At 45.2% G+C, this 27,890-nt stretch overlaps 1 protein-coding gene across 15 annotated transcripts in view; it reads left to right on the top strand.

Annotated features, from left to right (window-relative positions):
• The window catches only part of LOC129865839 (neurexin-2-like), a 1,012,026-nt gene that overhangs the window by 951,757 nt on the left and 32,379 nt on the right, over positions 1 to 27,890 (top strand). For 10 of the 15 annotated variants that reach the window (XM_055938870.1, XM_055938867.1, XM_055938865.1 and 7 more), the window contains one exon: positions 18,377 to 18,466. The exons of the other annotated variants lie outside the window; for them this stretch is intronic. In XM_055938870.1, coding sequence (XP_055794845.1) covers positions 18,377 to 18,466 — 90 coding nt within the window. The remainder of the gene's footprint in view (positions 1 to 18,376; positions 18,467 to 27,890) is intronic. 15 annotated transcript variants of the gene reach the window in all.

Raw genomic sequence — 27,890 nt, 5'->3', positions numbered from 1 at the left:
CAGTTACCTCTATAGAGTAGGACAGTTACCACTATAGAGCAGGACAGTTACCTCTATAGAGCAGGACAGTTACCTCTATAGAGCAGGACAGTTACCTCTATAGAGCAGGACAGTTACCTCTATAGAGCAGGACAGTTACCTCTGTAGAGCAGGACAGTTACCTCTATAGAGCAGGACAGTTACCTCTATAGACCAGGACAGTTACCTCTAGAGCAGGACAGTTACCTCTATAGAGCAGGACAGTTACCTCTGTAGAGCAGGACAGTTATCTCTGTAGAGCAGGACAGTTACCTCTATAGAGCAGGACAGTTACCTCTATAGACCAGGACAGTTACCTCTAGAGCAGGACAGTTACCTCTATAGAGCAGGACAGTTACCTCTATAGAGCAGGACAGTTACCTCTATAGAGCAGGACAGTTACCTCTATAGAGCAGGACAGTTATCTCTGTAGAGCAGGACAGTTACCTCTATAGAGCAGGACAGTTACCTCTATAGAGCAGGACAGTTACCTCTATAGAGCAGGACAGTTACCTCTATAGAGCAGGACAGTTACCTCTATAGAGCAGGACAGTTACCTCTATAGAGCAGGACAGTTACCTCTATAGAGCAGGACAGTTACCTCTATAGAGCAGGACAGTTACCTCTATAGAGCAGGACAGTTATCTCTATAGAGCAGGACAGTTACCTCTATAGAGCAGGACAGTTACATCTATAGAGCAGGACAGTTACCTCTATAGAGTAGGACAGTTACCTCTACAGAGCAGGACAGTTACCTCTATAGAGCAGGACAGTTACCTCTATAGAGCAGGACAGTTACATCTATGGAGCAGGACAGTTACCTCTATAGAGCAGGACAGTTACCGCTATAGAGCAGGACAGTTATCTCTATAGAGCAGGACAGTTACCTCTATAGAGCAGGACAGTTACCTCTATAGAGCAGGACAGTTACCTCTATAGAACAGGACATTTACCTCTATGGAGCAGGACAGTTATCTCTATAGAGCAGGACAGTTACCGCTATAGAGCTGTACAGTTACCTCTATAGAGCAGGACAGTTACCTCTATAGAGCAGGACAGTTACCTCTATAGAGCAGGACAGTTACCTCTATAGAGCAGGACAGTTACCTCTATCCAGCAGGAGAAATACCTCTATGGAGCAGGACAGGTACCTCTATAGAGCAGGACAGTTACCTCTATAGAGCAGGACAGTTACCTCTATAGGGAAGGACAGTTACCTCTATAGAGCAGGACAGTTACCTCTATAGAGCAGGACAGTTACCTCTATAGAGCAGGACAGTTATCTCTATAGAGCAGGACAGTTACCTCTATAGGGCAGGACAGTTACCTCTATAGGGAAGGACAGTTACCTCTATAGAGCAGAACAGTTACCTCTATAGAGCAGGACAGTTACCTCTATAGAGCAGGACAGTTATCTCTATAGAGCAGGACAGTTACCTCTATAGAGCAGGACAGTTACATCTATAGAGCAGGACAGTTACATCTATAGAGCAGGACAGTTACCTCTATAGAGCAGGACAGTTACCTCTATAGAGCAGTACAGTTACATCTATAGAGCAGGACAGTTACATCTATAGAGCAGGACAGTTACCTCTGTAGAGCAGGACAGTTATCTCTATAGAGCAGGACAGTTACCTCTATAGAGCAGGACAGTTACATCTATAGAGCAGGACAGTTACCTCTATAGACCAGGACAGTTACCTCTAGAGCAGGACAGTTACCTCTATAGAGCAGGACAGTTACATCTATAGAGCAGGACAGTTACATCTATAGAGCAGGACAGTTACCTCTGTAGAGCAGGACAGTTACCTCTGTAGAGCAGGACAGTTAACTCTATAGAGCAGGACAGTTACCTCTATGGAGCAGGACAGTTACCTCTATAGAGCAGGACAGTTACCTCTGTAGAGCAGGACAGTTACCTCTATAGAGCAGGACAGTTACCTCTGTAGAGCAGGACAGTTACCTCTATAGACCAGGACAGTTACCTCTAGAGCAGGACAGTTACCTCTATAGAGCAGGACAGTTACCTCTATAGAGCAGGACAGTTACCTCTGTAGAGCAGGACAGTTACCTCTATAGAGCAGGACAGTTACCTCTATAGAGCAGGACAGTTACCTCTATAGAGCAGGACAGTTACCTCTGTAGAGCAGGACAGTTACCTCTATAGACCAGGACAGTTACATCTATAGACCAGGACAGTTACCTCTAGAGCAGGACAGTTACCTCTATAGAGCAGGACAGTTACCTCTGTAGAGCAGGACAGTTACATCTATAGAGTAGGACAGTTACATCTATAGAGCAGGACAGTTACCTCTATAGAGCAGGACAGTTACCTCTATAGAGCAGGACAGTTACCTCTGTAGAGCAGGACAGTTACCTCTGTAGAGCAGGACAGTTACCTCTATAGAGTAGGACAGTTACCTCTATAGAACAGGACAGTTACCTCTATAGAGTAGGACAGTTACCACTATAGAGCAGGACAGTTACCTCTATAGAGCAGGACAGTTACCTCTATAGAGCAGGACAGTTACCTCTATAGAGCAGGACAGTTACCTCTATAGAGCAGGACAGTTACCTCTGTAGAGCAGGACAGTTACCTCTATAGAGCAGGACAGTTACCTCTATAGACCAGGACAGTTACCTCTAGAGCAGGACAGTTACCTCTATAGAGCAGGACAGTTACCTCTGTAGAGCAGGACAGTTATCTCTGTAGAGCAGGACAGTTACCTCTATAGAGCAGGACAGTTACCTCTATAGACCAGGACAGTTACCTCTAGAGCAGGACAGTTACCTCTATAGAGCAGGACAGTTACCTCTATAGAGCAGGACAGTTACCTCTATAGAGCAGGACAGTTACCTCTATAGAGCAGGACAGTTACCTCTATAGAGCAGGACAGTTACCTCTATAGAGCAGGACAGTTATCTCTGTAGAGCAGGACAGTTACCTCTATAGAGCAGGACAGTTACCTCTATAGAGCAGGACAGTTACCTATATAGAGTAGGACAGTTACCTCTGTAGAGCAGGACAGTTACCTCTGTAGAGCAGGAGAGTTACATCTATAGACCAGGACAGTTACCTCTATAGAGCAGGACAGTTACCTCTATAGACCAGGACAGTTATCTCTGTAGAGCAGGACAGTTACCTCTATAGACCAGGACAGTTACCTCTATAGACCAGGACAGTTATCTCTGTAGAGCAGGACAGTTACCTCTATAGACCAGGACAGTTACCTCTATAGAGCAGGACAGTTACCTCTGTAGAGCAGGACAGTTACCTCTATAGAGCAGGACAGTTACCTCTAGAGCAGGACAGTTATCTCTGTAGACCAGGACAGTTATCTCTGTAGACCAGGACAGTTATCTCTGTAGAGCAGGACAGTTACCTCTATAGACCAGGACAGTTACCTCTAGAGCAGGACAGTTACCTCTATAGAGCAGGACAGTTGTCTCTATAGAGCAGGACAGTTACCTCTATAGAGCAGGACAGTTACCTCTATAAGAAGTAGAAAGTAGTCTCAGGTTAGTGTGGACCCGGCACAGCCAGAAGAGGACTGGCCACCCCTCATAGCCTCGTTCCTCTCTAGGTTTCTTCCAAGGTTTTGGCTTTTCTAGGGAGTTTTTCCTAGCCACCGTGCTTCTACACCTGCATTGCTTGCTGTTTGGGGTTTTAGGCTGGGTTTCTGTCCAGCACAGATATTAGCTGATGTACGAAGGGCTATATAAAATGTACTTGATTTGATTTGATTTGAGGTGCGATAGGTCTTTCCTCAGATAGACCCATTGACATCTCCACAACCGAGCTAACGTACAACAACAAGACGTTGATGAAGTTTTGGCATTTTAGTCGACTGGTTGCAGAGCCTCTTGTGTTCTAATGGCCAAGTTCCCATATAACAGGCTTCCTCCTCTCCCCTGGTTATATGATGGTGTTCAACACAGTGTGGTGCCAGTGAGCCTCTCTCCTCCTTCTCTGTCGTGGAAGTCTATGAAACGAGACGCACTAAGCATTACATTTACCAAGATGACTATAAATGTATTTAGGTTGCAACTAAGAATATTGCTCTGGTCTAGTGTGTACAGTATGTTTCCATGTGCCTCTATCTACAGCACCAGCCGAGGATTAGCAGGAGCAGTAGCACTATGTTCCTTATATGACTAGTTACATTGTCATCCCACATTCAATTCCCTACAGCTGGTCTGTCTCCAGATGATTGCCATATCTGTCGCCTCGTAACTACATCATTATGACCAGTTGAGTACACACTGTCCCAACACACTATCCTGATCCAGGGGGTTTTCAGAACACCACCAGTAAAGCTGTCTCATGGCTTTGGCTCCTGGCTGTGCCTGAGAAGAAAGGAGCTTAGAGAGAGAGAGAGATATAAACATTTTGAGGTACACAGAGAGGAAGAGGGAAGTGGGGAAAGAGTTAGGTAGGAGAGAGAGAGGGGGGGGGAGGTGCACAGAGAGAGGGGGGGGGAGAGGTGCACAGAGAGAGGGGGCGCAAGAGGAGGGAGGGGACTGTTTCCGTAGCGATGTCCCCCTAGAGGTGATAATTGTGATAATTCCCTGTATCACCATTCCAGTGGGTCAGACGTTTACATACACTAACTTGACTGTGCCATTTGAGTCAATTGGAGGTGTACCTGTGGATGTATTTCAAGGACTACCTTCAAACTCAGTGCCTCTTTGCTTGACATTATGGGAAAATCAAAAGAAATCAGCCAAGACCTCAGAAAAATAATTGTAGACCTCAACAAGTCTGGTTCATTATTGGGAGCAATTTCCAAACGCCTGAAGGTACCACGTTCATCCGTACAAACAATAGTACGCTAGTATAAACACCATGGGATCACGCAGCCATCATACCGCTCAGGAAGGAGACGTGTTCTGTCTCCTAGAGATGAACGTACTTTGTTCCGAAAATTCCAAATTAATCACAGAACAACAGCAAAGGACCTTGTGAAGGTGCTGGAGGAAACAGGTACAAAGTATCTATATCCACAGTAAAACGAGTCCTATATCGACATAACCTGAAAGGCCGCTCAGCAAGGAAGAAGTCACTCCTTCAAAACCGCCATAAAGAAGCCAGACTACGGTTTGCAACTGCACATGGGGACAAAGATCATACTTTTTGGAGAAATGTCCTCTGGTTTGATGAAACAAAAATAGAACTGTGTGGCCATAATGACCATCGTTATGTTTGGAGGAAAAAGGGGGAGGCTTGCAAGCCGAAGAACACCATCCCAACCGTGAAGCACGGGGGTAGCAGCATCATGTTGTGGGGGTACTTTGCTGCAGGACGGACTGATGCACTTCACATAATAGATGGCATCATGAGGGAGGAAAATAATGTGAATTTATTGAGGAAACATCTCAAGACATCAGTCAGGAAGTTAAGGATTGGTCGCAAATGGGTCTCCCAAATGGACAATGACCCCAAGCATACTTCCAAAGTTGTGGCAAAATGGCTTAAGGACAACAAAGTCAAGGTATTGGAGTGGCCATCACAAAGCCCTGACCTCAATCCCATAGAAAATGTGTGGGCAGAACTGAAAAAGCGTGTGCGAGCAAGGAGGCCTACGAACCTGACTCAGTTACACCAGCTCTGTCAGGAGGTATGGGCCAAAATTCACCCAACTTTTTGTGGGAAGCTTGTGGAAGGCTACCCAAAACGTTTGACCCAAGTTAAACCATTTAAAGGCAATGCTACCAAATACCAACTGAGTGTATGTAAACTTCTGACTCACTGGGAATGTGATGAAAGAAATAAAAGCTGAAATAAATTATTCTCTCTAATACAATTCTGACATTTCACATTCTTAAAATAAAGTGGTGATCCTAACTGACCTAAGACAGGGAATTTTTACTAGGATTAAACACCAGGAATTGTGAAAAACTGAGTTTAATGTACACTGCTCAAAAAAATAAAGGGAACACTTAAACAACACAATGTAACTCCAAGTCAATCACACTTCTGTGAAATCAAACTGTCCACTTAGGAAGCAACACTGATTGACAATAAATTTCACATGCTGTTGTGCAAATGGAATAGACAAAAGGTGGAAATTATAGGCAATTAGCAAGACACCCCCCAAAACAGGAGTGATTCTGCAGGTGGTGACCACAGACCACTTCTCAGTTCCTATGCTTCCTGGCTGATGTTTTGGTCACTTTTGAATGCTGGCGGTGCTCTCACTCTAGTGGTAGCATGAGACGGAGTCTACAACCCACACAAGTGGCTCAGGTAGTGCAGTTCATCCAGGATAGCACATCAATGCGAACTGTGGCAAAAAGGTTTGCTGTGTCTGTCAGCGTAGTGTCCAGAGCATGCAGGCGCTACCAGGAGACAGGCCAGTACATCAGGAGACGTGGAGGAGGCCATAGGAGGGCAACAACCCAGCAGCAGGACCGCTACCTTCGCCTTTGTGCAAGGAGGTGCACTGCCAGCGCCCTGCAAAATGACCTCCAGCAGGCCACAAATGTGCATGTGTCAGCATATGGTCTCACAAGGGGTCTGAGGATCTCTATTCGGTACCTAATGGCAGTCAGGCTACCTCTGGCGAGCACATGGAGGGCTGTGCGGCCCCACAAAGAAATGCCACCACACACCATGACTGACCCATCGCCAAACCGGTCATGCTGGAGGATGTTGCAGGCAGCAGAACGTTCTCCACGGCGTCTCCAGACTCTGTCACGTCTGTCACATGTGCTCATGTGCTCAGTGTGAACCTGCTTTCATCTGTGAAGAGCACAGTCCGCCAGTGGCGAATTTGCCAATCTTTGTGTTCTCTGGCAAATGCCAAACGTCCTGCACGGTGTTGGGCTGTAAGCACAACCCCCAACTGTGGACGTCGGGCCCTCATTCCACCCTCATTGAGTCTGTTTCTGACCGTTTGAGCAGACACATGCACATTTGTGGCCTGCTGGAGGTCATTTTGCAGGGCGCTGGCAGTGCACCTCCTTGCACAAAGGCGGAGGTAGCGGTCCTGCTGCTGGGTTGTTGCCCTCCTACGGCCTCCTCCACATCTCCTGATGTACTGGCCTGTCTCCTGGTAGCGCCTGCATGCTCTGGACACTACGCTGACAGACACAGCAAACCTTTTTGCCACAGTTCGCATTGATGTGCCATCCTGGATGAACTGCACTACCTGAGCCACTTGTGTGGGTTGTAGACTCCGTCTCATGCTACCACTAGAGTGAGAGCACCGCCAGCATTCAAAAGTGACCAAAACATCAGCCAGGAAGCATAGGAACTGAGAAGTGGTCTGTGGTCACCACCTGCAGAATCACTCCTGTTTTGGGGGGTGTCTTGCTAATGCCTATAATTTCCACCTTTTGTCTATTCCATTTGCACAACAGCATGTGAAATTTATTGTCAATCAGTGTTGCTTCCTAAGTGGACAGTTTGATTTCACAGAAGTGTGATTGACTTGGAGTTACATTGTGTTATTTAAGTGTTCCCTTTATTTTTTTGAGCAGTGTATTTGGCTAAGGTGTATGTAAACTTCCGACTTCAACTGTAGATACATCTGAGAATGAAGTGCTGAGGTAAAGAGACGAAGGAGTTAGAAACAGAGAAGAGTGAGAGAGAAAAAATGGAAAGCGATAGATAGAGATACAAAACAGTGGGAAACAGAAAGAGTGAAAAGGAGAGAAAGAAAACATAAAAAGAGAAAGATACGGAGTGGGAAACGTAGAGAAATAAAAAAGGAGATACAAGGACTATTTTCTGCCTCCCCTGTGCTCTTGCTGCCAGGTATTTAACAGAAGTGGCTGAGTGCTGACCCATACTGAACCCGCAGGCTGGAGCCAGAGAGAGAGAGAACCAGAGAGCCAGGGTGTCTGAGCAGCTCAGTCCTCCCAGCCGCGGGTCTCTTTGTCCCAGCCTCACAGAGGTCGGCACAGGAGGAGCCTGCAGAGCAGCTCAACCCTTTTAAAGTCTACCTGCCTTTCTTTACCCTTTCTTAACTCCAAGCCCCTCTAACTGCTAGGGGATGAGAGAGAGGTAGAGAGACAGGGAGAGAAAGAGGGGATGAGAGACTGGGAGAGAGAGAGGGAGAGAGAGGGAGAGAGAGGGAGAGAGAGGGAGAGAGAGGGAGAGAGAGAGGGAGAGAGAGAGGGAGAGAGAGAGGGAGAGAAAGAGTGAGAGAAAGAGTGAGAGAAAGAGTGAGAGAAAGAGTGAGAGAAAGAGTGAGAGAAAGAGTGAGAGAAAGAGCGAGAGAAAGAGAGTGAGAAAAAGGAACACAAATGAACAAGAGAGAGGGGGAGGGAGTGATGGCACAAAAGAATGACAGGAGAGGGAGAAAGAGAGTTGTGAGGAGGCCAGGTCTCTGAGCAGCTCAGTACTTCTCTTCCCTCCACCAAAGACTTTAAGGGCCCAGCCGTGCCTGTCTTAAGTGGCAGTGTACCAGGGGGCATGGACGTGGCAATCTGGCAGGGCTTAGACAGACTGGCTCCAGCTTAGGGAACACTAGGTCAGGAACACACAGGCATAGGCTCTGCCCCCTAGTTTGCTACTTGGAGTAGAATGGTGTAGAACCTGAACCGTATAGCAGTTGTGCAGTGTGACTACTCAAAGTGCAGTAGAACTTCAATACTTGAACCCTAGCAATGTGACTTTGATGCTCCACTGAGCTAAATGGAACGGGGATGGACCAATGATGCATTATGGGTAGGATTTATTATTAAGGAGTGCTATGATGTACTTGGAGGATGGCCATTTCCTATAGGACAGTGGCTTCAGATGAATGTGCTCCAAGGATATTAGATCAGTATTTCTGGTAGGGTATAGAGTGGGTTATTTAGCACTTATAAGCACTTTTCATGGATAGCTTCTGTTTGATGTTAGAGTTGAGTGACAAAATGGCAGACCACCTCCAACCTAGTCATTGGACTGAATTCCAGTCAAATCAGATGTGTATAAAATGTTATTGAAAAGGGAAAAAAGGACGTCATAGGTAGGGGTACAGGATGGGGACGGGAAGGGTACGGGAAGGGGACGGGATGGGGACGGGATGGGTACGGGATGGGGACAGGAAGGGGACGGGAAGGGGACGGGATGGGTACAGGAGGGGGACGGGAAGGGGACGGGATGGGTACAGGAGGGGGACAGGAAGGGGATGGGATGGGTACAGGAAGGGGACAAGATGGGTACAGGAGGGGGACGGGAAGGGGACGGGATGGGTACAGGAGGGGGACAGGAAGGGGACAGGATGGGTACAGGAAGGGGACGGGATGGGTACGAGATTGGGTACGGGAAGGGGACGGGATGGGTACGGGATGGGTACGGGAGGGGGACTGGAAGGGGTACGGGAGGGGGACTGGAAGGGGATGGGAGGGGTACGGGAAGGGGACGGGATGGGTACAGGAGGGGGACTGGAAGGGGTACGGGAGGGGGACTGGAAGGGGATGGGAGGGGTACTGGAAGGGGTACGGGAGGGGAACTGGAAGGGGTACGGGAGGTGGACGGGAGGGGGGAGGGGTAAGAGAGGGGGACGTGAGGGGAAGGAGACGGGTGGGGGACGGGAGCCCTCATCAGGGAGACGGAGAGACAAGGAAAAGATTGCTTAAGCTAAGTGGGCTAAACCAGTGTACTTTGAAACAAAAGTATACACCTCACACACATGGTTATGGGCTTAAAAAAAGAAGGTACCTGTTCCATGTCAGATATACAGTTGAAATGTATTCAGTTTTGAGTTTGTATCCCAATATTACACTTTATAAACAGTGGGGCAAAAAAGTATTTAGTCAGCCACTAATTGTGCAAGTTCTCCCACTTAAAAAGATGAGAGAGGACTGTAATTTTCATCATAGGTACACTTCAGCTATGACAGACAAAATTAGAAAAAAAAATCCAGAAAATCACATTGTAGGATTTTTAATGAATTTATTTGCAAATTATGGTGGAAAATAAGTATTTCCATTATGGTGGAAAATAGTATGCATTATGACAGAATTTCACCAACATACCCATGAACACACACACACACACACACACACACACACACACACACACACACACACACACACACACACACACACACACACACACACACACACAGACACACACACACACACACACAGACACACACACACACACACACACACACACACACACACACACACAGAGAGAGAGAAAGTCAAAGGTTTGGACACACCTACTCATTCAAGGGATTTTCTTGATTTGTACTAATGAATAATAGTGAAGACATCAAAGCTCTTAAATAACATGTGCTGAGCACTTGTTGGCTGCTTTTCCTTCACTCTGCGGTCCAACTCATCTCAAACCATCTCAATTGGGTTAAGGTCAGGTGATTGTGGAGGCCAGGTCATTTGATGGAGCACCCATTACTCTTCTTCTTGGTCAGATAGCCCTTAAACAGCCTGGAGGTGTGTTGGATCACTGTCCTTTTGAAAAACAAACGATAGTCCCACTAAGCGCAAATCAGATGGGACGGCTTATTGCTGCAGAAGGCTGTGGTAGCCATGCTGGTTAAGTGTGCCTTGAATTCTAAATAAATCACAGACAGTGTCACCAGCAAAGCACCCCCACACCATCACACCTCCTACTCCATGCTTCACATGGGAACCACACATGCAGAGATCATCTATTCACCTGCTCTGCGTCTCACAGAGACACGGCGGTTGGAACCAAAAATCTCAAATTTGGACTCATCAGACCAAAGGATAGATTTCCACCAGTCTAATGTCCATTGCTCGTGTTTCTTGGCCCAAGCAAGTCTCTTCTTATTATTGATGTCCTTTAGTAGTGGTTTCTTTGCAGCAATTCAACCATGAAGGCCTGATTCACGCAGTCTCCTCTGAACAGTTGATGTTGAGATATGTCTGTTACTTGAACTCTGTGAAGCATTAATTTGGGCTGCAATTTCTGAGGCTGGTAACTCTAATGAACTTATCCTCTGCAGCAAGTCTGGGTCTTCCTTTCCTGTGGCGGTCCTCATGAGAGCCAGTTTCATCATAGCGCTTGATGGTTTTTCCAAATTGACTGACCTTCATGTCTTAAAGTAATGGTGGACTGTCATTTCTCTTTGCTTATTTTAGCTATTCTTGACCTAATATAGACTTGGTCTTTTACCAAATAGAGATATCTTCTGTATACCACCCCTACCTTGTCACAACACAACTTAAATGGCTCATACGCATTAAGAAGGAAAGAAATTCCACAAATTCACTTTTATCAAGGCACACCTGTAAATTGAAATGCGTTCCAGGTGACTACCTCATGAAGCTGGTTGAGAGAATGCCAAGACCATGTAAAGCTGTCAAGAAGGCAAATGGTGGCTACTTTGAAGAATCTCAAATATAAAATATATTTTGATTTGTTTAATTCTTAGGGCTGCAATCCCGTTAACGGGATTGATATGACAACAGCCAGTGAAAGTGCAGGGCGCCAAATTCAAACAACAGAAATCTCATAATTAAAATTCCTCAAACATAAAACTATCTTAATCCCACCACAGTGTCCAATTTCAAAAAGGCTTTACAGCGAAAGCACCACAAACGATTATGTTAGGTCACTGCCAAATCACAGAAAAACACAGCCATTTTTCCAGCCAAAGACAGGAGTCACAAAAAGCAGAAATAGAGATAAAATTAATCACCAACCTTTGATGATCTTCATCAGATGACACTCATAGGACTTCATGTTACACAATACATGTATGTTTTGTTCGGTAAAACTCATATTTCTATAACAAAATCTCAGTATACATTGGCGCGTTATGTTCAGTAGTTCCAAAAACATCCTGTGATTTTGCAGAAAGCCACATCAATTTCCAGAAATACTCATAATAAACGTTGATCAAAGATCAAGTGTTATACATTGAGTTTTAGATCCACTTCTGCTTAATGCAACCGCTGTGTCAGACTTCAAAAAAGCTTTACGGAAAAAGCAAAAACCATGCAATAATCTGAGGTCGGCGCTGAATTTGTCTTTAGAAATGCGATAGAATAGAGCTCGCTCTCACATGAACGTGCATGGTCAGCGCATGTTCAGCTCATGATAGACCTTACTCAATCCCCTCTCCTTCGGCCCCACTTCACAGTAGAAGCATCGGACAAGGTTCTAAAGACTGTTGACATCTAGTGGAAGCCGTAGGAAGTGCAAAATGACCCATATCCCACTGTGTATTTGATAGGCGATGAGTTGAAAACCTACAAACCTCATATTTCCCACTTCCTGGTTCCCACTTCAGGTTTTTGCCTGCCATATGAGTTCTGTTATACTCACAGACATCATTCAAACAGTTTTAGAAACTTCAGAGTGTTTTCTATCCAAATTGACTAATAATATGCATATATTAGCAACTGGGACTGAGGAGCAGGCAGTTTACTCTGGGCACGTCTGGACACCTTTTCATCCAAGCTACTCAATACTGCCCCTGCAGCCATAAGAAGTTAACACTTTTTTTGTTTACGTCATGTTTCCATATGTATTATTTCATAGTGTTGATGTATTCGCTATTATTCTACAATGTAGAAAATAGTAAAAATAAAGAAAAACCCTTGAATGAGTAGGTGTATCCAAACTTTTGACTGGTACTGTAGGTAATCACACTCTTTTACTGCATCATAGCTGCAACTAAAACCCACTCAGGGCACCCCTTGAAAGTGCATTGTGTAATTTATCCTTACAGTGGAGGTGGGTCAAAACAGATCCACATGGACACAAACACTCTTCCTATATATATATATATATATATAAATAAGCAATACAACTATATATATATACACTGCTCAAAAAAATAAAGGGAACACTTAAACAACACAATGTAACTCCAAGTCAATCACACTTCTGTGATATCAAACTGTCCACTTAGGAAGCAACACTGATTGACAATAAATTCCACATGCTGTTGTGCAAATGGAATAGACAACAGGTGGAAATTAGAGGCAATTAGCAAGACACCCCCAATAAAGGAGTGGTTCTGCAGGTGGTGACCACAGACCACTTCTCAGTTCCTATGCTTCCTGGCTGATGTTTTGGTCACTTTTGAATGCTGGCGGTGCTTTCACTCTAGTGGTAGCATGAGACGGAGTCTACAACCCACACAAGTGGCTCAGGTAGTGCAGCTCATCCAGGATGGCACATCAATGCGAGCTGTGGCAAGAAGGTTTGCTGTGTCTGTCATCGTAGTGTCCAGAGCATGGAGGCGCTACCAGGAGGCAGGCCAGTACATCAGTAGACGTGGAGGAGGCCGTAGGAGGGCAACAACCCAGCAGCAGGACCGTTACCTCCGCCTTTGTCCCAGAGAACACCAAGATTGGCAAATTCGCCACTGGCGCCCTGTGCTCTTCACAGATGAAAGCAGGTTCACACTGAGCACGTGACAGACGTGACAGAGTCTGGAGACGCCGTGGAGAACGTTCTGTTGCCTGCAACATCCTCTAGCATGACCGGTTTGGCGGTGGGTCAGTCATGGTGTGGGGTGGCATTTCTTTGGGGGGCTGCACAGCCCTCCATGTGCTCGCCAGAGGTAGCCTGACTGCCATTAGGTACCGAGATGAGATCCTCAGACCCCTTGTGAGACCATATGCTGGTGCGGTTGGCCCTGGGTTCCTCCTAATGCAAGACAATGCTAGACCTCATGTGGCTGGAGTGTGTCAGCAGTTCCTGCAAGAGGAAGGCATTGATGCTATGGACTGGCCCGCCCGTTCCCCAGACCTGGATTCAATTGAGCACATCTGGGACATCATGTCTCGCTCCATCCACCAACGCTACGTTGCACCACAGACTGTCCAGGAGTTGGCGGATGCTTTAGTCCAGGTCTGGGAGGAGATCCCTCAGGAGACCATCCGCCACCTCATCAGGAGCATGCCCAGGCGTTGTAGGGAGGTCATACACACTACTGAGCTTCATTTTGACTTGTTTTAAGGACATTACATCAAAGTTGGATCAGCCTGTAGTGTGGTTTTCCACTTTCATTTTGAATGTGACTCCAAATCCAGACCTCCATGGGTTGATAAATTTGATTTCCATTGATAATTTTTGTGTGATTTTGTTGCCAGCACATTCAACTATGTAAAGAAAAAAGTATTTAATAAGAATATTTCATTCAGTCAGATCTAGGATGTGTTATTTTAGTGTTCCCTTCATTTTTTTGAGCAGTGTATATAAACACTACCGTTCAAAAGTCTGGGGTCACTTAGAAATATCCTTGTTTTTGAAAGAAAAGCACATTTTTTTGTCCGTTAAAATAACATCAAATTGATCAGAAATACTGTGTAGACATTTAATAGTACCCGCAAAACACCAGTCTCAACGTCAACAGTGAAGAGGCGACTCTGGGATGCTGGCCCTCTAGGCAGAGTTGCAAAGAAATAGCCATATCTCAGACTAGCCAATATAAAGAACAGATTAAGATGGGCAAAATAACACAGACACTGGACAGAGGAACTCTGCCTAGAGGCCAGCATCCCGGAGTTGCCTCTTCACTGTTGACGTTGAGACTGGTGCTTTGCGGGTACTATTTAATGAAGCTGCCAGTTGAGGACTTGCGAGGCGTCTGTTTCTCAAACTGGACACTCTAATGTACTTGTCCTCTTGCTCAGTTGTGCACCGGGGCCTCCCACTCCTTTTTTCTTTCCATTCTGGTTAGGTCCAGTTTGCGCTGTTCTGCGAAGGGAGTAGTACACAGCGTTGTACGAGATTTTCAGTTTCTTGCCGATTTCTCGCATGGAATAGCCTTAATTTCTCAGAACAAGAATAGACTGATGAGTTTCAGAAGAAAGTTCTTTGTTTCTGGCCATTTTGAGCCTGTAATCGAACCCACAAATGCAGATGCTCCAGATACTCAACTAGTTCAAAGAAGGCCAGTTGTATTGCTTCTTTAATAAGGATTTTTCAGCTGTGCTAACACAATTGATAAAGGGTTTTCTAATGATCAATTAGTCTTTTAAAATTATAAACTTGGATTAGCTAAAACAAAGTGCCATTGGAACACAGAAGTGATGGTTGCTGATAATGGGCCTCTGTACGCTTATGTAGATATTCCATAAAAAATCTGCCATTTCCAGCTACAATAGTCATTAACAATGTCTACACTGTATTTCTGATCAATTTGATGTTATTATAATGGACAAAAATGGGCTTTTCTTTCAAAAACAAGGACATTTCTAAGTGACCCCAAACATTTGAACGGTAGTGTATATGTTTCTTTTTACCTTAATTTAACTAAGCAAGTCAGTTTACGAACCCGGCCAAACCTGGACGACGCTGGGCAAATTGTGCGCCGCCCTATGAGACTCCCAATCACGGCTTGGGGCCTCCGCTTGTCGTTTGTTGATCCTGCTGCAGTTATTTTCCACTCGTTGTTGTTGACGAGACTTGATCAAGGGGCTGTTTCCGCTATTGTGTTTGCCATTGAGGAGCTAAAACACACACGCTTACACACACACACACACACATCTAATATTGATTCTGACACACACATATGCACACGCACGCACACACACACAGATACACACAGGCATTTTACAAGCATTTTGCTACACCCACAATAACATCTGCTAAACACGTGTATGTGACCATTAAAATTCGATATCATTTGATTTGAGGCGCACACACACACTCCACTGTCAATGCTTAACATGCCCCCCTCCTGCATCTTCCCCATTTCTGATTAGTCAAACACCTGGGGGCTCCCTGGGGAGCTGGGGGGAGAGAGGAGGATATTCTTAAACCCTAAATCTCCCCTTCTATCTTCCCTCTGCAGCAATGGAGGAAGGGATGGCAAGAATAATTAACTAATAAACGTGATAATGGATGACATGGGCAGATATACCCCGGATGACTTTTAATCTCCTCAATGTAATCTAATTATGGACTTTGTGCTATTTTGGTGGGAACCCCTGCTTCTCAACCTCCCTCTACTGAGAGGAGACACAGTGCCTCGTAGGATATTTCCTTGAGGTAAATCCATGATCTACCCTGATAAATTTCCCCTACATAGATTAAGATCAAAGATTACTTCAAAGGAGGAAGAAAGGACAGATGCCGTATAGAAAAACTGTATTTTGAGAAAAGCCATGGAGTTTTACTAAAACGTCTGCAGTGGTCAGATACTACCACTAGAGGGAGGGCTTTATAACTCAGAGATGCTGAACTAGGTTGTTCAATGTTTAGTAGAAGGGAGGGTTGCCAGACTGCCTAAGGCATGCCTCTTTCGATGCTGTGCCCAGTTTCTGGGAGGGAGGGAGGGAGGGAGGGAGGGAGGGAGGGAGGGAGGGAGGGAGGGAGGGAGGGACTAGGAGACGGATATGTCTAGGGAGAGAGGTGAACACACCCTCACGTATTGATTCATCTTACTAAGGACCACTGCCTCCCACTACAGTATTTATTTTCTTTCTCTCCTTTTCTCTTTCTGTCTCATCCTCTTTCTGTTTATGCTTCTCTCTGTCGCTGCATCTCTCCAACTCTGCCTCTGTGTGTATCTCCCTCTAATCTGCTTAGCTGCAGAGTGCTGGCATTGCTGTTAAATGGGTTGTGAGTGGAGAGAGGAGCTCTATAATTGCAGCACTGGCTTTGCACAGGCCAATCTCCTAGGGCTACCTGGAGATTCTCATGTGAGCTATACGACACACACACTCACACACACACCCCTCGTCTGGCCTGTATGTTGTGCTGCATGCAAATGATTGTGACTCATGTTTTCCCCCTACACCTTCTGAAACTCTCACCTCTTTCTCCAATTCTATACTCACGATCTGTCTGTCTGTCATCTCTCCCTTTGACGTCTTTGTTTCTCTCCCCTCCTCCTTTCCACCTCTTCTCGTCCCCTCCGTCACCCTGTCAGGTCTATACCCCCCCCTCCACACTCTTTCCTGCCTTCTCTCTTTCTCTCTCGCTCACACACACACACACACACACACACACACACACACACACACACACACACACACACACACACACACACACACACACACACACACACACACACACACACACACACACACACACACACACACACACACACACACACACACACACACACACACACACACAGACAGACATACCTCTCCGTAGTTGACATGTTGTACCACACACACAGGCCTGTGTATAGAGACTCTTGGGGAGTGGACCTGGGTACTGCAGAACTGAGTGTGTATATAAAGCACTGTAGTGATTAGAAGGGCAAAGAGAAGCGCAATTAGCTACATAGTCAAGGACAAACGGCAATCAATCTACCCACGCCTTACGTTATGCCCCTACCTTTTACCTGAGGAAGAAAGGACAGATGCCGTATAGAAAAAGGGTTGCCAGACCCTTTTGGATGGTGCTGGAGCTGCTATAGCAGCTCCAGCACCATCCATGTTGCAGCACATGATGTACGGTACAGCGCTCGGGAGTGTTATCATGCCGTCTTTCAGGCTTTCTTGTCTTATGTGTCTTCTCACCCCAGGCATCACTCTACAGCTGCAGAAGCTCTCAGGATCCTGACTCTAAACTGTCTGATCCAGAGGTGGAATTTGATTGAAACGATGAGGGAGATAATAATTTTAGCTCGGCTAAATGCTATCGTGCAGTTTAATGGAACAAAAATGAAGTGCTTTTGACATGCTGATGAGATGATGGCAATTATGCAGTACCGTTGATGAGCCCCTGATTATTACGCTGAAAAAAAAGCCCTTGATAAGTTATGGATGTATGAATAAACAGAGCTTAAATCCACAGAGGGCTTTCCATTTACCCAAAAGTGAACAAGTTGGAATTAGTGTTGCGTTATGGGATTTGAAGTTTCTGAGCTGAGCACAGAGACTTGCCTCTAAGGATGGTTGCGTGGGATCTCGAACAAAAATGTCTTCCTGGTATTAACCATGAAATGTGTTAAATACTCTGTGCTTGGGTCTCTGAATATGAAATATGTAATGGTTGATGATGAATACATGAAAATGTTTGAATAATGTAATGGTGATGTTAATGCATATGATATTGCTAGAAATGAATGCTTTTTATTTTGGGGTTTGACATATGTTATGGATTAGTAGTATTGATTTAATTGATGTTATTGATTTTCACTGTCCACCAAGCTATTCACTTTGCCAGGTATCCATTTATACTAATAGACTATTTCTAAATTATTCATAAATATGTTTAACTTATCGGACCCATAACCAAAACAACCATTTAAACCTGAGGTAACTACAATGCTGTCTAACCAATCCAAACCAGTCCTCAAAAAGCTACTACTTCCTGAAACTACATAAAGCTGATTTTAACATACATAACCTTGCTAAACCTTTTGCCATGTTGCCCTTTCTCTAACCTTTAACCTTTGAACCTTTGACCTTCCAGATATTAACCTGCTGCCCTCTGTCTTTTCCAAATTCTCTAAAGGGAACTTTGATAATGAGCGCCTGGCTATTGCTAGACAAAGAATCCCATACCGGCTTGGTCGGGTAGTTGACGAGTGGCTACTCGACAAAGGTAACTAAAAAAAAAACTTAACACTCCACTAATGACCTAACCACTTAATCACCGATAACCACTGCTCTGGAGGAGGTGCAGTCCACGCAACAAAGGTGGATGTGATTGGCACTTTCCGGTTCCCCTGATTCACATATGTCCCATGCGATTGGCTTATGACCATAATCATCCGTCTCAATTCACCATTCAGTAGTACATTAATAACACATGTAAACATGTAACTATTGCAACATTAGCATATCTACTACAGTTTTACTGTTCCCTTTAGCAGATTTCCGTTCTTGCCTGCTGAAAGCAACTAGTTAGATCTGCTCATTCTATCTAGTAATTGCCACATCGAAGTTTGTAAATTGATCACAACCTCCCTTATTAATAATCGTATGATGCTACAGTACCTTACACATTCTTCATAGCATTACAATGAAGGTACTGAACTACAGAGTCAGTAGTAAGGGTTACACTAGACAGGGGAACCATGTCCAAGGCACCTTGACATGGGGCTGCATCTCTTCAGAGTCCTAACTTACCAATAACCCCAACATAACCCCCCAGTAACCAACCAGACAAGATGGAAATAGACAGATCCGATTGGTTCCCTTCTGCTTCACTTCCTGTGTCTGTTGTTTGCTGTTGTGAAGTTGCATTAATTATGGTGATTATTATTCAAATTCCTATTCACAAAAGTGACAAATGGAGGAAGAAAGAACAAGCACTTAATTCTTTTTTGACACTCCGGAGAAAAGTAGCCACCTGAAAGTCATTAAAAGTTAAAGGGACTGTTTAATGTATTTTATGGACTTTGCTAATAAGCCTACAGTTTGTTGTGTCAGCCTCATTCTGTCCGGCAACAATGAGCACGATCGATCTGCAGTTTGGATCCGACTAAAAGTGACGACTCTTTAACCCTTTGAGTGCCAAACGTCCCCGACCTCTTTGTCCTGTGTTGTGTGTTTGTGCCGCTGAAAGGTGGCTGATTCTAAAAACTCCCCCAACGGAGGTGTGGCCTTTATTAATCCTCCCCCCCTCCCCCTTTCATTCCATCTCTCTGGCGACAGTTACCACAGTCACACCACAATATCAGCCATTTCAAATCAGTGCTAGCTAGTTTCGCTGTCATAGCACAATAATGGGCCGTCCACACCTAGCAGGATAACTAGCGACAACTATGGGGTGTAGATGGGCCTTATTAAGTCACATAAAACGATACTTCAGAAGTACTGAGAGTCGGGCTCTTAGCAACGTTTTAATGCTACTTATTTTGTGACTGCTAGTTTCAGTCCGCATATTGGTTAGTTGACTCAGATTCAAATGCGTTGATATCAGCCGTCACAACACAGTCAAATATGACTCATTGAGGGAAATGAGTCGAAATCATGAATCTCTACGGTTCTCTGAAAGCTTCACCCACGTTTTGTATTCCGTTTGTGTGACTAATAATTGTGCCATGAATTAATCACATTTTACATCTTCTAATTAGCTGTGGGCAGGCTGTTCTTTGAAATTGTATTGTAAGTGATTACACGTATACAAGGAAAGATTCGACATAAACTCATTTGTATTTATGTGAGAGTCAAACAAGATAATTCCGCTTTCCCATGTTAATTTGATAAAAACAGAACCAGTAAACTGCTCATTTCATGTCATTAGGATTAATAGATCAAATTCACATGTTGGATAGAATCAGAATATCACAACCAGAATCAGATGAACAAAAACACATATTTTAAAATCACACATTAATGAGGATGATTTGATATTACTTACCAACCAGATTTAGGAAAAAAATTGTGATGTCACAATAAGTACCAAAGAAGCAACCGTGCCAGAGAAGGCTGAGGAGGCCAGTATAGAAACGCCGGTACCAATAAAGAAGAAGATGATGGAGGGAGGGGAAGTTCAAACTCAAAGGGTTAAAGTTCAAGTTACTTTGCTATGGAAACAGACAGAGATGACTCATGAGACCTAAACTAAGCAACATTTAAACACATAACAGCAAACCAAACTCAACCCACACTAATTACTGAGGGCTGACTCTCCCCACACCACTCACATCCCCACAACACTATGAACAGAAGGCCAGTATGTCATTGACAATCACACCAAAAACATTCCTAGATAGAGGATCTGTCTTACCTTCTGGGCCATAGCTAGCACACAGCCAAGAAGCCCTCAGTCATAACCCGGTTATAAACATCTCTAACATCAAATTTAAAAAAAAACACATGTTATTGGTCACATACACATTATTTTGCAGATCTTTTTGCAGGTGTAGTGAAATGCTTACGTTTGAGCTCAATTGGAACTGTCTAAATTCCTCCCAAACCTAGAACTTAGACAGGATACTTCAGGATACGTAGACAGGATATTAACAACTAAACTGCTAACTAAGTGCTTTGCTAACCCAAAACCATGACCAAGTAGTGTCAGAATACCCGACTCTCCCCTTACCCCTCCCCACCCCCCGAAACGCAAAACTCAGAGGGTTAAAAACAAAATAATTAACTTGAACACCAAATTCTAAGCACTGCATCTGAATCAAATTTTTGTTGCAAGTTTGGGATGAACCCTGCTACTACACAAGTGCTTCTTTGAGCATAAAGTTACAAGACTATAAGGTCCCTTTAACATTTACTGTCCATCATTAAATATGTTTGTGCCATTTGTTAATGAACAAAAATGTGTTAAATGATATGTCAATCATATTTGCTGTGTGGGATGTACAATGCTATGTATGTATGTATGTATGTATGTATGTATGTATGTATGTATGTATGTATGTATGTATGTATATGTATGTATGTATGTATGTATGTATGTATGTGTATGTGTATGTGTATGTGTATGTGTATGTGTATGTATGTATGTATGTATGTATGTATGTATGTATGTATGTATGTATGTATGTATGTATGTATGTATGTATGTATGTATGTATGTATGTATGTATGTATGTATGTATGTATGTATGTATGATGGAGAGTTTATCGTGTGGAGATTGCTGCCTGGTCTGTAATGGTCCAGATGGCATATATATTATAGGGTTGGTCCTCCACACACCCCTGTTATCAAACTGTGGTCCAACCCTTAAATGGTCACAGAGGATATTCATTGCTTCAGATGTCTTGACCAGAGGGAAGCATACGTCAGCCCAGTGTGTCTCCTGAACTCATTGTCAGTCTGTGGTCAAGTGGTCAGTGTGGTCAAGTCTGAGGAACTGTATGACCACAGAGAATGGACATTTGCTCTCATTGATGTAAAAACTAGCTGGGGTAACTAGAGGAATGAAGAGTGGTTTATTTTGTGGCATAAAGATTGCATGAGATTGCATGCTACCTTAGAGCAATACACTTCCCCTAAAGTCAAGTGTGGAGTAGAATCAAGCCGAGGAAAAGGTAGGTAACACACACACACTCGCACGCTTATCAATTCTCCCAACAGACTTTACTGGCTGAAGCAGGGAGGGCTTAGTAGGTATTACAATATCTCCCCTAGCCCAGAGCTGGCTGTTGGATCACACATCTCAGTGTGCAGCTCTCGTTCTCTGTTCTCCTCCAGACTTTGAGGCAGATCAGAGAGAACATCTCTGGCCCTCCCAGGGCCGCAGAATAAATCCAAAATGGCAGCACCTATAGGTATTCAATGGAGGGGGGAAAATAAGAGACTCAAAAGTTTTTAGCAGCTCAATCCAACCAAACTCGCTTGGATGTGCCCTCCTTATCCCTTGTGCCTCGTTTTTTTTCCTCTCTCTCTCTCTCTCTCTCTCTCTCTCTCGCTCTCTCTCTCTCTCTGTCTCTCTCTCTCTCTCTCTCTCTCTCTCTCTCGCTCTCTCTCTCTCTCTCTCGCTCTCTCTCTCTCTCTCTCTCTCTCTCTCTCTCTCCTCATATCCAGCACCGCAAATCCTCTGCTGTTTTCTATCCCTCTCACCTCAATCTCTCTCCCTCACTTTTCTTTGTCTCATCCTCGCAAGTCTTGGCACCGCAAACTCCCAATGACAGCACATCCTCTTTTCTAGAACAAGAATGAGAGACTGTTTCCTAATCTCTCTGGGGAGAGAGCGGAGAGAGTGGAGAAGAAAATAGAGATGACAAATAACCAGTGAGAATCGATTTCCCTTGTTCTCTGCTTTTTGCCAATGAGGTATATTTACTTCCTGGCTTTACTCCCATATATTCCAGTCAGAGAGAAGAGAATAATACCCAGAGCTACAGTTTAAAATGGGAGCATTGTGGAGTACATCTGGGTTTAGGGAGGATGCCTTGGAGCATTGTGGCATACATCTGGGTTTAGGGAGGATGCCTTGGAGCATTGTGGCATACATCTGGGTTTAGAGAGGATGCCTTGGAGCATTGTGGCATACATCTGGGTTTAGGGAGGATGCCAAACCCTCTGTTTCAATTAAGGACCCGAAGGGAACGGCCAGAGACTTGTTTAGGTGGATGAGACTGGAAGGGAGAGAGTGAAGGAGGAACACAACACACCACAAGGCCTTTGTGTCAACAGTGGTGCCTGGCTGTCATCTAGTGAGTGAGTGAGGCTTAATGTTCAGTGATTAATGGTCTGGTTCAAGCTCCCCCTTTCTCCCTAATCGAGAATGATCGAGTCCTCCCACTCGATACCAGAGCCAAGGCCCAAATCAACCCCTCCTGGCTGGGCGCCCATCCAGACAGGGCATGCGTGAGCCTGGCTTTATTACAGAGATTTTTTCAACCCGGGCCTCTCACCAGTGGGGCCGTCTCTGTGGCCCCTGCAGGCCCCTCCAGGCCGCCCATGGCGAGTTTATTTGGCTCGCATGCCGCCTGCACCTCTTTCACCTCTTTTCATTCACTCTTTCTCTTTTAAGTGGCCGCGAGACACCGTTTCCTCCTGGCTTAAATGATGGGGCACTTTGGCTGTGTTATTTCTCTGTCCCCTACCATGAAATGGCCTGGAACAGCATCGTTGCAGCTGGAGTGACTGGAGGAATAGGATCTGTCCCGAGCTCATCAATATGCTCTTCAGCACTTCTTAGATCTCTCCAGATATGGAATGATATGGGAAAAGCCAGTACCCCTGTCCTATCTAGTGTACTGTACCCAATCTGGAGTCCTCCTGTACCTACCCACCACAGTGTGTCTCTATCTATGTCCCCTGGCTTTCTTCCAATGTCGCTGTCACGTCTACTCCCGCTCCCCCCCGCTGGCGCTCGTTGCCGCCAGTTTACACATCGTTACGTGCACCTGCCAGCTTCGTTACGCGCACCTGTGCCTCATGACACTCACCTGGACTCCATCATTTTCTTGATTACCTCCCCTATATCCGTCACTCCCCTTGTTTCTTTCCTCAGGTGTTACTGACTCTGATTCGGTTTCATGTCTGTATGATTTTCCTGTTTCTTGTTTTGTACCGTGTTCTATTTATTTATTAAACGATTCACTCCCTGTACTTGCTTCCCGACTCCCAGCGTACACGTTACAGTCACGTGCATTCTGGCCCTTGCCGTCCTTTGTCAAACACAATTAATTCACAACATGACCAAATCTTCTACTTTTCCATTGGACTTAATTAGCAAAGAGCGCCTTGTGCTGAAGAGATAACTACTACCCACTTCATAATCAACTCTGTCTGCACCCCTCCTCTTGGGAGGGGAAACGGGGAGAAAACCCTGTGTTTTTTTAGATAATTATTGAATTCTGGAATGGAGGGAGGGAATCGCCAATGGACAGAGCCATATGCAAACTTCTCAGTGTAAACGTTCCAAGCTCCTGTCAATCAAAACCCCCAAACAGTGCTTACGCAGTGGAGGAGCCTGGGTAATCCCTCCATCCACTCTACTAGCCGAGTCGCCACCGCAAACACTTAAGATGGTAGCCTCTTCTTCTGTGTCCGCGTGTTCCTCCCTCTCTCCTGGATAATCAGAAAGAGAGGTAACATAATGATGTCGGAGAGAAGAGTCACCTCGTCTCCACTTCCAAACCCTCCCTCTGATCCTTCCCACTAGGGTTCCATTACAACCCACCGTCCTCCTGCCACTCTCCCCCACCTTAGCCACTTGGAAGGGGGCTAAGCTGTGTTCAAGCCACCCCCTCCGCTCCACATCAAGGTTGTATGCTTGCTCTCATTAACTCAGTCTTCAGACAGGCAATCTGTGCATAAGGCAGCCGAGCGTGGCCCCGGACACAGCCCACTCCTCCACGGCTTCGTGGGCTCAGCTACTAATTGACGGCTCATCTGAAAACCCTGGCCTTTTTTTCTCTCGTCAAGCAATCATAGGAGGTGGATGGATACACAGATGTAGATGCACTACGCCCCTGTGAGCGATTCTCTTCTGGTCACTGGAGAGTGGAGCAGTGATACAGTTGACGTGAACAGGTTTCCCATGGATCAATTAGCAGAGTCCTGTGGTTTTTCTCGGCCTAGCAGCTTTGTTAGCAGTATGATTAGTTAACAAGAAAAGGAGAGGGGAAGCTTGCGTTGTATGATTCACTGAAGTTGTATCACTCCTATGTGCATTTAGCTAGCACATCAGTGGACACATTCTCTCCATCTCTCCCTCTGTTACATCAACTCTCCTCCTTTCTCTCCCCTGGGTTCTCTCTCATCTTCTCTCTCCCCCCTTCTCTCAAAATGTTCTTCTCTCCATCATGGTTGACACTCTCTCTCCCTTTGTCTTACAAACTCCTTCCTCCTTTCTCTCCCTTGATTTATTTTTTATTCTCTCACTCTTTCTCTCTCAACCTATTTTTCCTTTCCATAATCCCTGGTTAACACTCTTTTGGTGCCCTTTCTCACTCCTCTCCTTTATCAGGCCTGTCATGTCTCCGTCCCTCCCTCCCCTGACTCTATGACATACCATCCTCAGCCTGTTATCTTCCTTTTAGTCCTCGTTTGTATCCCTCCCTCTCTCCTGTCCTTTCTCATGTCCCAATTCCCCAATCTTTCTTCTATGTCATAAGGTTAACTCGTACGGTTAACTCGTGTGGTTAACTCGTATAGGCTATAGTCTCTCTGGGTGTCTTAAAGCACTGTCTGTCTCCATTCATTTTAGATGGAAATAAAAAGAGAAATCATAAAGATAGTAAGAATGATTGTAAAACCACAGATCTTTCTTTCACCATCAGTCTGGCTCTCTTTCTCCCTCGTAGATTCAAATTTGGGGTTTTTGTTTATTTCATCGTTTCAAACAAGGTAGGCCTACACATAAAAAATGATGCACTTGATTAAGAATCAGGAAGTGTTATTGCCATTGTGCTCCTCTTTCATGATAGCGTTTGGCATATGTAGCGGGTCAAAAAAACAGAAGCTAAAATGGCAGATCAATTAGGTTATTTAGTCATATTAAAACACAACAATATACACATAACATACACAAAGGAACACTATCTGGCACCAAGATCATCATTATATCTTATTAATTGATTATCCTAGTGTGCCTAGGCTTCCGGGACCACCCCCCCCCCCCCCCCCCCCAAAAAAAAAAATAAACACCTGAAGAAATCACTTACGGAAATGTGTAATCTCATAATATGAATAGTATTCAATGACCTTGTTTTATTTCGTCATTCCGTTATTCCATATAACCACTAATTTCACAACAACCGCCAACGGGTACAACTGCAGAGTCAATCTTTTTTCATTTCCGTATGTTAACAATTGGGAGATTACGACACCTAGAACAATTCAACCCGTCTCGGCATTTCCTCACACAAACAAATAGCACACCCCTCCTTCACCTCTACACAAGGGGGTCATAGCATTGGGCTAGGAGATTGTTACCACATCCCCTCAGTGAGGAAATCGAAGCGGGAATACCTCTCTCACCTCCTAGCCACCCTGCTAGGCTATCAGCCGCAAAGCTCTCGTGTGATTCGCCGTTGTCGCAAGTGATTGCCTCCACGCCGCCTTCCCCTTTACCCAGATGCCACATTTATGGAGCGAGGAGCATTCATTGCTTCCCTGATCATCTCTTGTCTCGGAGCAACCAAGCGACTGGGACTATTTTCCTGGGTGCACCACTAATGAGTGATAAAGTGTGAGGCCTTAGAGAAGGTTGTGATGAGGCCGGAGTGTTACGACGCTTCACTCTCTCTACAGCATTTCTCATCCTCCCCTCTTATTCTCCTGTAAATCACGTCCTTTATATCACTCTTTCTCTTGGCTTTCTAGCATGTTCTCTGTCTACATGGTTTCCCTGGTCCTTAGTACTATTCTTACGCCCAGAGCTAGCTAACTAGTGTCATCCCGTCAGTCAAATAGACTGGATGTCCCCCCTCACGGATTAGAACACAGAGCATCCATGTAGATTCAGCAGAGGACAAACACAACACAGCCATGTTCTAATGATAGAGGGAGAGGGAGAGGAAGCTGGGGACAGAGAAGAGCTACAGACATGTTCTAATGATAGAGGGAGAGGAAGAGGAAGCTGGGGACAGAGAAGAGCTACAGACATGTTCTAATGATAGAGGGAGAGGGAGAGGGAGAGGAAGCTGGGGACAGAGAAGAGCTACAGACATGTTCTAATGATAGAGGGAGAGGGAGAGGAAGAGGAAGCTGGGGACAGAGAAGAGCTACAGACATGTTCTAATGATAGAGGGAGAGGGAGAGGAAGCTGGGGACAGAGAAGAGCTACAGACATGTTCTAATGATAGAGGGAGAGGGAGAGGAAGAGGAAGCTGGGGACAGAGAAGAGCTACAGACATGTTCTAATGATAGAGGGAGAGGGAGAGGAAGAGGAAGCTGGGGACAGAGAAGAGCTACAGCCATGTTCTAATGATAGAGGGAGAGGGAGAGGAAGAGGAAGCTGGGGACATAGAAGAGCTACAGCCATGTTCTAATGATAGAGGGAGAGGGAGAGGAAGCTGGGGACAGAGAAGAGCTACAGACATGTTCTAATGATAGAGGGAGAGGGAGAGGAAGAGGAAGCTGGGGACAGAGAAGAGCTACAGCCATGTTCTAATGATAGAGGGAGAGGGAGAGGAAGCTGGGGACAGAGAAGAGCTACAGCCATGTTCTAATGATAGAGGGAGAGGGAGAGGAAGAGGAAGCTGGGGACATAGAAGAGCTACAGCCATGTTCTAATGATAGAGGGAGAGGGAGAGGAAGAGGAAGCTGGGGACAGAGAAGAGCTACAGCCATGTTCTAATGATAGAGGGAGAGGGAGAGGAAGCTGGGGACAGAGAAGAGCTACAGACATGTTCTAATGATAGAGGGAGAGGGAGAGGAAGCTGGGGACAGAGAAGAGCTACAGACATGTTCTAATGATAGAGGGAGAGGGAGAGGAAGCTGGGGACAGAGAAGAGCTACAGCCATGTTCTAATGATAGAGGGAGAGGGAGAGGAAGCTGGGGACAGAGAAGAGCTACAGACATGTTCTAATGATAGAGGGAGAGGGAGAGGAAGAGGAAGCTGGGGACAGAGAAGAGCTACAGCCATGTTCTAATGATAGAGGG

The sequence above is a fragment of the Salvelinus fontinalis genome, chromosome 11, assembly GCF_029448725.1.
Source record: "Salvelinus fontinalis isolate EN_2023a chromosome 11, ASM2944872v1, whole genome shotgun sequence".
In the NCBI taxonomy this organism is placed as follows: domain Eukaryota; kingdom Metazoa; phylum Chordata; class Actinopteri; order Salmoniformes; family Salmonidae; genus Salvelinus; species Salvelinus fontinalis.
This window is presented reverse-complemented; position numbering and strand designations above follow the sequence as displayed.